The sequence below is a fragment of the Phyllobates terribilis genome, unplaced genomic scaffold (assembly GCF_046119375.1).
Source record: "Phyllobates terribilis strain yellow unplaced genomic scaffold, ASM4611937v1 Scaffold_7__3_contigs__length_470593459, whole genome shotgun sequence".
Taxonomy (NCBI): Eukaryota; Metazoa; Chordata; class Amphibia; order Anura; family Dendrobatidae; genus Phyllobates; species Phyllobates terribilis.
Genome location: NW_027362767.1, coordinates 374,643,245 through 374,656,162, shown reverse-complemented (window position 1 = coordinate 374,656,162; position 12,918 = coordinate 374,643,245). Strand labels below are relative to the sequence as shown.

At 40.4% G+C, this 12,918-nt stretch overlaps 1 protein-coding gene across 2 annotated transcripts in view; it reads right to left on the bottom strand.

Annotated features, from left to right (window-relative positions):
- Positions 1 to 1,164: 1,164 nt before the first annotated feature.
- P2RY10 (P2Y receptor family member 10) overlaps positions 1,165 to 12,918 on the bottom strand; it is a 32,197-nt gene continuing 20,443 nt past the window's right edge. For both annotated transcript variants that reach the window (XM_073637931.1, XM_073637930.1), the window contains exon 2: positions 1,165 to 4,693. In XM_073637931.1, coding sequence (XP_073494032.1) covers positions 3,699 to 4,652 — 954 coding nt within the window. In that variant the 5' untranslated portion in view covers positions 4,653 to 4,693 and the 3' untranslated portion in view covers positions 1,165 to 3,698. The remainder of the gene's footprint in view (positions 4,694 to 12,918) is intronic.

Below are 12,918 nucleotides of genomic sequence, written 5' to 3'. Positions count from 1 at the left end.
ACACCCAGAGGCTCAGTAGCACAGAGGGCCCAGCACCGCCACGTGGGAGCAATGCACCAGCAAGGCCCGAGCTGCCTGCCATACGGGTGAGTACAGAAACGTTGCACTCGGGGACGAGGGCCACCGCACAGCTACAAGCAGCAGGGCCAAAGAGTTTAGTGGAAAGGGAAGGCCTCCAACTTCACCTGGCAAGGAGGATTCTTTACTTGCTCCCAGGCTGCCCGGACTTCCACTTCTAGCCAGTACCCTAGTCCCGGCTTGTCTAATCACCACCAGTAAAGCTAAGAGGAAACCGCCATTAAGTTGTGGACTGATTATTGCTGCGCCATCAATCCCTGCACTACAACGCCCAGCATAACCCATAACATCTACACTGCCCTGGAGCTAAGCTCTACGTGTGGAGAGCCACACCATCCCTGCTGCAGTAACATCAGCTCCAGGGGACCTGCTCCGCTGCGGCGGCTCCCTTAGCCGCATACCACAGGTGGCGTTACAAACTTTATACAATCACTATAAATCCCCAATCAATAACCCCTTTTTATTGACCGCCCTGGGTCACGGATCGGGTCACCGCCACTGTGACATCCTCCAGCATCTACCGGCCCGGCACCGGGTACCCCACGGCCCAGGGGGGGCGTCATATTCATTAAATGTGACAGAAGTACATCACACACTGTGACTGACAAAACATGTTCAATACGTCATGGGCAGTTTGTGAGTCACATGACCACATGGGCGGAGTCAGCCCTGCTATCTCCCAAAGGTGGCGTACTTATTTTAAATCCGGTGCTAATTGGCCGGAGAGAGTGTTTAAATTTGGCGCGAAAATCGCTGATTGGTCGCGGCCTGCGGCCTCGACCAATCAGCAGAGCGGTGTTTAAATTTGGCGCCAATATCGACCAATCTGCGAACTGTGTTAGTGAGGACCGGGGAGCTGCACTGCTTGTGCGGGTACTTCCGCTGCGAGCAGCCGAGAGATGACCGGCTAGTGCTGGTCATCTCCCGGCTGCATCGCCGCTGACCTCCATGCGGCAGGTGAGCCTCTAACGGCTTGTTCTGAAATCCCGCGTCGCTGATTGGCCGCGGCCGGACCAATCAGCGACGCGGGATTTACTGGACGGACAGACAGACTGGATAAGCCGATTATATAGTAGATTTATGCCACTTAAATTATTTTGACTTTGTCAGGTTTTGCTTGACCATGCACCCAGGTTTTCCACCCACTTTTAAAAAGTCATTAAATGTAAAATGATTGTGTAGAAATTTTGCTAATTTTTAAAGAGTTTTACATGAGATTTCTGGTGCAAACTGTTGTTGAATCAACTTTTTCTTTTATAAGGTTTTTCACACTAACAAATATCAATTGTATGTTTAATCTCTTCTTGTTGGTTGTTCATAGATTTTCCTTTCAACTTCTAAGACTTATTCTGTTTCTGACTGTCGTACCAAACTACATGGCTTATACTGAAGATCAGGTTATGGTCATACTGAATTTATTGCAACATTAAAAAGAATGTTCCCATTTCAACATTAAATCTATTTTTTGCATTTTTATCACACTGTAGTGTGTGTGAGCACAGTAAAAAAAAAAAAAGAAATAGAAAAAACAGGCAAAATTGTTTAATTTGTTTATCCATGTACTAAAAAAATGGAATTTAAAATTGATCAAAAAATTGTATATGCAAAATGACCCCTCACAGAAGCTATTTCGATGGCCAAATAAATGTTATTGACTTGGGAAATTAACTCTTTTTCAAGTATTTTTTTTGTTGCAAATGTAGCATAATTTTTTTCATTATTTATTTGTAATCATAAAGTTGTCACGTCATTTATATTGAAAAGCGAACGTCATAAAATACATCTCTCCCAAAAATTGCAGGAATGCTTATTTTTCCATTGCCCTACCAAAACTTTTTTCATACATTATATGTACCCGAAAAAAAAGAAAAAAGTGGTTAATTATATCTGATCATGTCTTAGTAAGCTGACACTGGCAAAAATTGTGTCAAACGTGTATCTATACTAATTGCTTAAAAAGAAGTTATAATCAGAAAATGACCTATTGATTAAATCAAGTATTGCATTAAATGTGTTATTTTATTTTTTTGCTATGTATTTTTTTTCATATCACAATCCATATGTAAAATAAACAATAGAAATCTTGCAATTTTCACACTCTTCAGTGGGGCATTTTTCAACTTTAACTTTCTGTTGTTTCAGGAAACAACACATGTACATTCGGCACAGTGAATAGACTCTAGCTTTTGTATTGAATCATCTAATGATCATGTGCAAACATCATTGTGAAGGGAGGGAGGATGTGTTCTGTGTTATCAGATGTATAGAGGTGTTACTTGTGAGTGTAATCCTGCCGTTTTTTTTAATACAAGTAATAAAAACACCTGATTTAAACAATCAGGTAATTTCCTCATTATATCTACCCTTGAAGAGAATTCGGTTTTAGGACCGATATTTAGATGAGTTTGAAATATTTCTGGAATTCTAGCAGGTGATGTTAACAGGATAAATTTAACAGATGTATCATTTCTAAAAGTTTCCAAAAAAGACAGTACTCACAATGAAACAAAAGAATGAAACTGCTGTCACCGAGTTCTACCTACTAGGTTTCTCATAGTCCACTGCAGTTGGATTTAATGCTTTACTTTACTTTATTGTTATTACTGATGGACATCCTTCTTCTCAAACCCATGTACTTCTACATTTGTGGACTCTAGTTTTGTATAGATCTGGTACTCTTCATTTATTGTTCCGGCACTTCTATGGTTATCACTTACAAACAAACGATCAATTTCTTCAACCCCTTGCATTATTTGAATATATTGATTCCTACAAGTTGTGTCAATTTGCTATTTGGATCCTGCATCGGTGGTTAGGGGGCAGCCAAACAGCTGTATAACACGGACGACAATCTCATTGCAGTGCACGGACTGGCTGTCGGCTCTCATGACCCGATCGTGAGAGCTGCATAGAAATATATGATGATATCACGCTTGGGTCAGTAGAGCTACCGACATGTCTGAGCATTGTGATACAATCGCTGGAGTGCCCACACTCCACCATTGGTGGACTACACATGGATCCCTTATCGACCGACTTACTCATTAACAGATATCCTTGATAAAGGCATAAATACCGAAACATTGATGACAAGCGATTTTCTAGAAATGATCTTTCATATATGAATTACACAACATTACAAGCATAAAATGATAAATGATTCCAGTCCATGAAACAATCCAAAATATACATTTGTAAAAATAGATATAGAGGAAATGTAATTAAAAATTGTATCTAGTTTGGACAACCACACCTCAGTTTGTAGACCCATCTGACCAAGTTGCTCAGTAGCTATGATTAGTCTGTATTGCTAGAAAACTGGATATCCTCAATGAAAGCTATCAAAAAAAAAATCATCAACACATCCAATTAGATGAAAAAAAAGTGGAAAGGACTATCCTTTATTCACACACACACCATGTTTCAGCCTTCTGTATGGAGCCTTTATCAAGCAGTGCAATCTCTTGATGTGACTACCCCTTACCAGGCTAATATAACCTCACGCCATTTCTAAAGGTGCTCTGCAATTTAGAAAACTTAAACAAAAAGTACCCTGGCATAGGAACATTCATTTTCATGTTGTAAAATAAATAAATTGAGATTACAAGAAATTCAAGGGATCACCTATTTGAAGAAACACTTTCTTTGCTCATGAGACGAACACGGACCACCGAAGAACTACGCTTGGCCAATTCATTCTGGAACTCTGATGCAGTAAAATAATACAAGATGGGGTTCAAGCAACAATTGATACTGGCTAAGCACAGGGAGAATGGGTGGAGATCCATAATAACCTTTTGTACTACACAATTATGGATTATATTCGAGTTGACCATTACATAAAAAAAGAAGGTGATGTGATATGGAGTGAAGCAGATAAAAAACACAGATGCGCAGGTTACTACCATCCGTAAAGCCTTGTGTTTCTCCTTCATATTTACGCACCCTAATGAGTCATTTTTTAATTGATTTTTTGTTTTTAGGGTACAGTATGTAATAACTATCAGAGGGATCAAGAAACCAGACAACTCTGCACCTACAAGCATGATAAAGACGGTCATGGTGTTCATCTGTTTCATTCCAAGATCCGCAAAGCAACTAGTACTTGTGTTGCTTAGACCAGAGCTTCGGTATATAGGGAAAGGCAGACAGGCAGCTCCGACCACTATCCATACACCTACACAGATGGCGACATCATATCTCCTCTTCCATCCTTTGGCTTTGAAAGGATTTGCGGTGAAGACGTAGCGCTGAACACTTATCAGAGTTAAAAACATGATACTTGCATACATGTTGAGATACTTAAGGTAAAAGCACAGCAAGCATAGAAAGGTTCGAAACGGCCAGGTGTGGTTTATATAGTAATAAATCCGCAGTGGAAGTGACAAGACGTGTAGAAGGTCAGCCAATGCCAAATTGATCATGAATATAATGGCCTTATTCTTCTTGTTGATGAAGCCCCTTAGAAGCCAAAGAGCAACACTGTTTGCAAGTAGACCAGGTATTAATATGATGGTGTAGGTGACAGCATATAGGGTATGCCGAAATTCCTGGGTATTGTTGCAGTTTGCCATGCTTCTATTGGTCTTTTTTTGTAGAAAATCTTCTTTGATATCTGCATAAATAAAAGGGTAGTTTAACAATCTGAATATTATGGCAAGACTTCTGTATTATTGTGACGGCATGAAGACTCTTTAAGAAAATCCACTGGATGTATACTCAGATGGACCATCAATGTCAGCAGTGTTATGTTTAAAATAAAGGAGCTGTCCCGTTTAGAGAGTTTACTGTCATGCACTTTATTGGGAATTTTTGAGCTTATTTAGGGGGTCCTCTGTTTAGAATTCTCATCCCTGTTCTAGAATGGTCTCCTGGTCTGAAGGACCTGTCCTGTATTACACAAACAAGGGCCCAGATGTCACCTCTCTGCTGTCTACTATCCCTGAGTGTCTATCATGCATATCCTCCTTCTCATCACGCTTTCTAAAACTCAATGTGGACAAAACTGAACTGATCATCTTTCCTCCATCTCACTCAATCCCCCTATCAGACTTATCACAATAAATGACATCATACCAGCCCCTGTATCACACACCCGTTGAATCAGTGTAAACCTTGACTCTGCTCTGTACTTCACACCACATATCCAAGCCCTTACCGCCTTCTGCTGTCTCCAGCTCAAAACTATTTTCAGAATTCGTCCTTTCTTGAACCCCAAATCTACTAAAATGCTAGTGCATGCAATCATCATCTCTCCCACTACTACTGTACTGCCATTCTCAGTAGCCTCCTGATTAACAATCTTGCACCTTTCCAGTCCCTCCTTAACTCTGCGGCCAAGTTAATCCGTCTCTCCCCTCACTAATCTTCCAGCTCTGCCCTCCACCTTTGCCCTTCACAAATCCCTTAACTGGCTTCCAATTCCCCAATGAATCCAGTTCAAACTACTAACAATGACTTACAAGGAGGTCCATAATCTGTCTCCTCCATATATCTCCAAATTAATCTCCAGATATTTCTCACATGTAATCTCTGGTCCTCACAAGACATCTTTCTGTCCTCCAGTTTTGTACATTACTTTCTCAATCGCCTTCAAGCATTTTCCCGAGTCTCTCCCATCCTCTGTAATTTGGTTCTTAAACCTTCCGACTGTCAGCCACAATTGGAACTTTCAGATGCAGGGGCGTAAGGATTGCGGTCGCAGTGGTCACAAGCGCAATCGGGCTGGGGCACCTGCTAACACCAGAGCAAACGTCAACTGAATGTGCTTCCTCGGACGCACATTCATCTGAAGTGTATTGCGGTGCAGAGACTTGTTAGGTAGAAGAGCAAGAGCGTAACGACTGTGGTGTAGACATCTTGACCGGGCCAGTGTGGGTGAGTGGTCCACAGACGCCAGTAGAAACTTCAACTGGATGTGTGTCCTCGGATACACAAGATGTGTATGGGCAACACACGCTGCCAGAAAGAGGCCAGCAGATGATGTCATTGTGCACGTGACTGGGGGTGCATGGCAGTGATGTCATGCTCTCCCCTCAATTGCATGCTGAAGTCAGCTGACGGCTTCAGAAGAGGACGCCACGTGGCGGGGGAGCACAGAGAAGGTGAGTGGAATCATTTACTTTTTTTTTCTATGCACTAAACAGTGATAGGATGGGGACATATATCAGTATGGAGGATATATTAATACCAGGATGGGGGATATAAATCCCAGGATGTGGCCCAGGATAAGGGACATATATACCAGGATGGTGGACATATATCCCAGGATAAGGGACAGTATATCAGCATGGTGGACATATATACCAGGATGGGGAACATATATACCAGGATTTGCCCGGGATAGAGGACATACAGTGAAGGAAATAATTATTTGATCCCTTGCTGTTTTTGTAAGTTTGCCTACTGACAAAGACATGAGCAGTCTATTACTTTAAGGGTAGGTTAATTTTAAAATTGAGAGATAGAATATCCCCAAAAAAAATCACATCAAGAAAATCACATTGTATAAATTAGATACATTTATTTGCATTTTGCAGTGAGAAATAAGTATTTGATCCCTCTGGCAAACAACACTTAATACTTGTCAGGGGGTAAACTTACAAAAACAGGGATCAAATAATTATTTCCTTCACTGTATATATACATACAAGAATGGGCCTTGGATTTGGAACATATATACCAGGAAGGAGCCCACCATGGGGGACATTACTACATAATGGGGGAGGGGGAGCAACTCATATGTCCTTAAAGGATTTAGAATAATACAAGGGTCCATACATCTGACCAACATGTGGACGCGGGGGGGGGGGTTGGGGATTCCAAATTTTTCACCGGGGCCCATCGGACTCTAGTTACGCAACTGTTCAGATGTAACCTAAAAGCTTATCTGTTCAGCCTGCAATGACCCCACTGCCACAATACTACAACTTGAGATTCTGCAACCCCCCAACCTATTGTCCTTTCCCATTACTCTGTAGATTGTAAGCCCGTGAGCAAAAGGTCCTCTCTTACAAGTCTGTGGCTGTTAGTTTGTTCATTGTAATTTATATATGCATTTTGTATGAAACCCTTTTCGCATGTACAGCATCATGGAATCAATGATGCTTTAAAAATAAATAATAATAAAAAAAATTTGGTTAGTGACCCTGTAGAATGGATTACAAAGTGATTACAGATCTGATTGAAAATGTCATATGTATCTGTATCTTGTTAACAAATTTTAACATAGGCATCTGAACTTTCTACAGTATATGCAAATGAATGGAGAGAGCCTTGCATTTCTGTCCACTAATCCACTGACAGCTGAGCACCATGGGGTCCCATTCCCAGTGGTGGGACCGACCCACTTCTATCAGACATTTATACTGTATCCTCCGGATATGCCATGTATATACCAGAACAAGCCCTTTAAGTATTGTCCAATATTCCAATCTATAGCGTTCACCTGATGATTGAGTTTTGTTGTCACTAACTGTGAACACAGCAGTAATAGATAAAATACTTGGAGTAACTACATGTTACACTCACTGCATGTAAAATATATTTTCATTCAGTCACAAATTTTATAACCTATTTACAGATCTGTTTGGCTGTAAATGGTAGACATATCGCACTGGCTGTAAGGTTGCGTATGCCTCTTAGCACCCATTTTAAAATAAGCATATTGAAAAACAGGATATGTGTAAAAGGCCATACGTCAGAAGCTTGATATTAATAACACCAGCATGAGAAAAACAAGATACCTGACCACAACATAACAACAAAACAAACGATCTCAGGGTAACATCTAATATATACAGTCATGGCCAAAAGTTTTGAGAATGACACCAAAATTATATTTTCACATGATCTGCTGGCCTCTGGTTTTTATTAGTGTTTGTCTGATGTTTATATCACATACAGAAATATAATTGCAATCATATTATGAGTACCAATAGGTTATATTGACAGTTAGAATGAGTTAATGCAGCAAGTCAATATTTGCAGTGTTGCCCCTTCTTCTTCAAGACCTCTGTAATTCTCCGTGGCATGCTCTCAATCAACTTTTGGGCCAAATCCTGACTGATAGCAGTCCATTCTTGCATAATCAATGCTTGCATTTTGCCAGAATTTGTTGGTTTTTGTTTGTCCACCCGTCTCTTGATGATTGACCACAAGTTCTCAATCGGATTAAGATCTGGGGAGTTTCCAGGCCATGGACCCAAAATCTCTATGTTTTGTTCCATGAGCCATTTTGTTATCACCTTTGCTTTATGGCAAGGTGCTCCATCATGCTGGAAATGGCATTGTTGGGCGCCAAACTGCTCTTGGACGGTTGGGAGAAGTTGCTCTTGGAGGACATTCTGGTACCATTCTTTATTCATGGCTGTGTTTTAGGCAAGACTGTGAGTGAACCGATTCCCTTGGCTGAGAAGCAACCCCACACATGAATGGTTTCAGGATGCTTTACAGTTGGCATGAGACAAGACTGGTGATAGCGCTCACCTCTTCTTCTCCGAATAAGCTGTTTTCCAGATTTCCCAAACAATCAAAAAGGGGATTCATCAGAAAAAATGACTTTGCCCCAGTCCTCAGCAGTCCACTCCCTGTACCTTTTGCAGAATATCAGTCGGTCCCTGATGTTTTTTCTGGAGAGAAGTGGCTTCTTTGCTGCCCTCCTTGAAACCAGCCCTTGCTCAAAGAGTCTCCGGCTCACAGTGCGTGAAGAAGCACTCACACCAGCCTGCTGCCATTCCTGAGCAAGCTCGGCACTGCTGGTAGTCCGATCCCGCAGCTGAAACAGTTTTAAGATACGGTCCTGGCGCTTGCTGGTTTTTCTTGGGCGCCCTGGAGCCTTTTTGACAACAATGGAAGCTCTCTCCTTGAAGTTCTTGATGATGCGATAGATTGTTGACTGAGGTGCAATCTTTGTAGCTGCGATACTCTTCTCTGTCAGGCCATTTTTGTGCAGTGCAATGATGGCTGCACGTGTTTCTTTAGAGATAACCATGGTTTACTGAAGAGAAACAATGATACCAAGAACCAGCCTCCTTTTAAAGTGTCCAGTGATGTCATTCTTACTTAATCATGACTGATTGATCGCCAGCCCTGTCCTCATCAACACCCACACCTGTGTTAATGGATCAATCACTAAAACGATGTTAGCTGCTCCTTTTAAGGCAGGACTGCAATGATGTTGAAATGTGTTTTGGGGGTTAAAGTTCATTTTCTGGGCAAATATTGACTTTGCAAGTAAGAGTAATTGCTGTTAAGCTGATCACTCTTTGACATTCAGGAGTATATGCAATAGCCATTGCAAAAAATGGAGCAGTAAACTTTGGAAAAATTACTATTTGTCTCATTCTCAATACTTTTGGCCATGACTGTATATATATATATATATATATATATATATATATATATATATATATAGTAAATGTCATATGTGTAAATAAAGCTAAAAACAATCAAAATCTGTAAGAATTGTATTTTATTTTAAGGCACTGTGCTATCTGCAATTACTTAAAGAATCATTTCACATCGATGAATTAATGAGTTAAGATTCTGCACTTTATACAATCCCTACTTGTTAAAAGGGTTTCTTGGAACTACAAAGATTACAAATATATAAGGGGTAGTAGATTCGGATGATGACAGTGTGCCCCTCTATATATATTTTGAATACAGTAACCTTTTGGGGGTCCAGCTTTCCACTAACGGATGGTGGAAGGATGAAAGAGTTCAAAAGAGAACTTTATTCATGGTGAAGGAACAAACTTGGTGGTTTCAACATCTCTCAGGAGGCACAAGCCTTGGTGGTTACAACAATATACAAAAGACAACAAGATTGGTGGTTACAAAAATATGCAAGAGGCAACAAGGTTTGTGGTTCCAACAGATTACATGAGGCAAAAGGCCTGGTGATTAAAACATTTATAAAATACAACAGGTTTAGTGACATACAGCTCAATTTTCATTGGACACATCTTTCAATGTAAAGTCTGGCATCCCCCTCCGTGACACATCACCTGAGGAAGTGTTACAAAATGCGCGTCGGGGTCGGGGTGAGGGACGAGACTGACCAGGATTACGGAGCATATCTGAGAGATTTCTATTTCAGAGGTAATGTCTTTTTCCCTTATAATACAGCAAATTGTTATTGCTATCACCACAAATAGCCCAGTACCTTGGGATTTATTAATACTTGAATATATGCACTTGCACTTTTGACTCGTATTCTATATAGGGAAATATGAACCCTGAATCTCTCTCAGTAACACAACGCATATTGCCTTTCTTATAATACAGATTCAGATATCCTGGTTTGATATAGATTCGTTTGCACCTTTATTGATACATTTGAGACTATATGTGCCTTTATTGTTAAATTATATAACTCAGTAGAGCCCTAGGTCATATTGTACTGTCCTCCACGTTAGAGGTACTGGTTGTATTAAGTGTATGTTTAAATATTTTAAGATTATTCAATAAAAGTTTTTTTCTTTTAAATATCGCGGAGAGGTGTTTACTTTGCGTACCTTGGTTCCTCATGATTAGGATAATTCTTGGTGGCAATTTTGATTTATATAGGCTTAGTCACTGACAGTAGATTACACTTGTTACCTTCAAAGCACTACCTCAGCAGCTTCTCTACCACACCACAAAAGTCTTTCTTTCATGGTCTTGCAGTTCGGCACAGTGGTGTCACACCCATCCCAAAGCTCACCTCTTGACTGATGGTGAGTGCACTCTATACTTGCCGCCTGTTCCGAGATGCTGATGTCTTGTAGGTCTTTGGTCTATAGCAGCCTGCAGCTTTCACGATCATTGGCTCCCAGCTCTACCAGAGGGGTCAACTGTATTGGCATCATTCAGACACCAATACAGTTCAAAATGATGCTCGCCCAAAATCCAGGACACTTGGCCAGAAGTCTGGAGCATGGGCACTGCTCCAAATCTTCAATGCTAGTGACAACACTGCTACTTTCCTTTTTTCCCTTTAATTTTGTATTTTTAGGAATTTTGCCCCTGGTGCAATTGTCCATGCGGACCCCTATGCCATGCTACTAGGAGAAATATACTCTTTAAGATGTCACTCCCTCACACCCTGCATATGGACAATTGTTACATGTTTTTATAAAAATCTATAAACTTGCTTGTTTACATACAGGTATTAATAATGCAGTTAAGCCCCAGTCCAACACAATACACTTGTATTTATTATATTTTTACAGATATCTAAAAATATAAAACCTACAGGTAGGACAGCATATGTTTTAAAAATGGTAACTTTGTTAATTCAAAAATCTAAAATGCACAGAATAAAATGTAGAATATAGGATTATTGGTGATATCGTCTCAGGAATAAATGGCAAATGGAATACAGAGTATAGCAAAGAGTGCATGGAGACAGTAAAAAATGAATAATGACAATCAGATGGTATAACAATACATGCAGCATGTGTTTAGATAAAGGCTACAGCGAAATGCTGTGATGCTAAACTATAGTAAAAAAAGTGAATAAAAAGAGAGAACAGAAGCAGACCTCTTACTTTTACTCTTCACGGTCGCTCACGGCAGACATAGCTGACGTTCATCTCACAGGCGCTAGCTGATTCTACCAGACATCAAGCCCCTTTTTAGTTAGCATGTTATAATCTGTTATTCCTTTATTTTTTCTGTTTCTGTGCTGTCATACATGTAGGTTTTGTATTTGGCAGCTGTCCACCATTGCAATTTTGCTTGCTACTATTTACATCGGCCCATCGGCTTGCTGCCAAAATTTGTAGGTTATAGATATCTAAAAATGCAAAACGGTCCCACCTTCTCTGCAATGTCAGAGATAAAGTTAAAATGTAAAATAACTAAATAAATAGTAAAAATATAATAGCATAATACAGTGAAACTTCATTGAGAAGATTGCTAAAAAAATTGTGGTGAAAAAAGGTCTCCAAGAGGGGTAGTCCTGCCAAAGAAAAGGGTCAATATAATGCCAGGTTCACATGGAGCTTTTTTTTAGAACTAGATCCTCTTCAAAATCCACATAAAACACAATTCAAATATTCTTTTAATATTCTTCAAAATTCACATCTAAAACCTCAGTTTGAATATACCCTAAGGGTATGTGCACATGGCATCTTTTTCAGGTGGATTTGGCCTGGAAACCGCCTAAAAAGGTGCTCAGTAAACGTTCAAAATGATGAACATATGCACGGCAATGTCAAAATGACTTGCATGTGTTCCATCTTTCGTAACTTATGTTAACCGCCTCAGGCTTCGAAAGCTGTAAAACAACTAAAAGAAGTGACCTGTCCATTGCTAAGGCGGATTCTGCATGGAAGCCACCATCATTTTATATATGAAATGGAGAAAAAAGACGTGGGCAAAGGCGCCGCAGAGATGACACAAAGAACGTCAAAGAACATGCTTCAGGTAAAACACTCCTGGCGTTTTTCTAAAGCGTCTTCCTTAAAGGGAACCTGACAGCTAATGTATGCTGCCTGATCCACAGGCAGCATGCATCAGAGAATGGCTGTATGATTTCAGTCATATACGTTTAATTCTGAAATGCTGCTGATATTCAGAGAAAAATTTAGCTTAATAACTATCAGTCCCCAGCGGCTTCTTCCTGCCCACTACAGGAACACACAGGTACACACAGGGAGAGATCTGTCAGTCACTGTCAGCAGGAGGAGAGAAGCTGCTGGGAAATGCCTGTTCAACTAGTTTCACGTGCGGGTTGTTTCCCCGTGGTGAACTATGTTTTCTCTGAAGCGCCGCATCATGCAGCCACTGGATCAGGCAGCATGTCATGATGCCGATATGCTGGTGTGCACATTCCGTAACAGTATTTGAAGC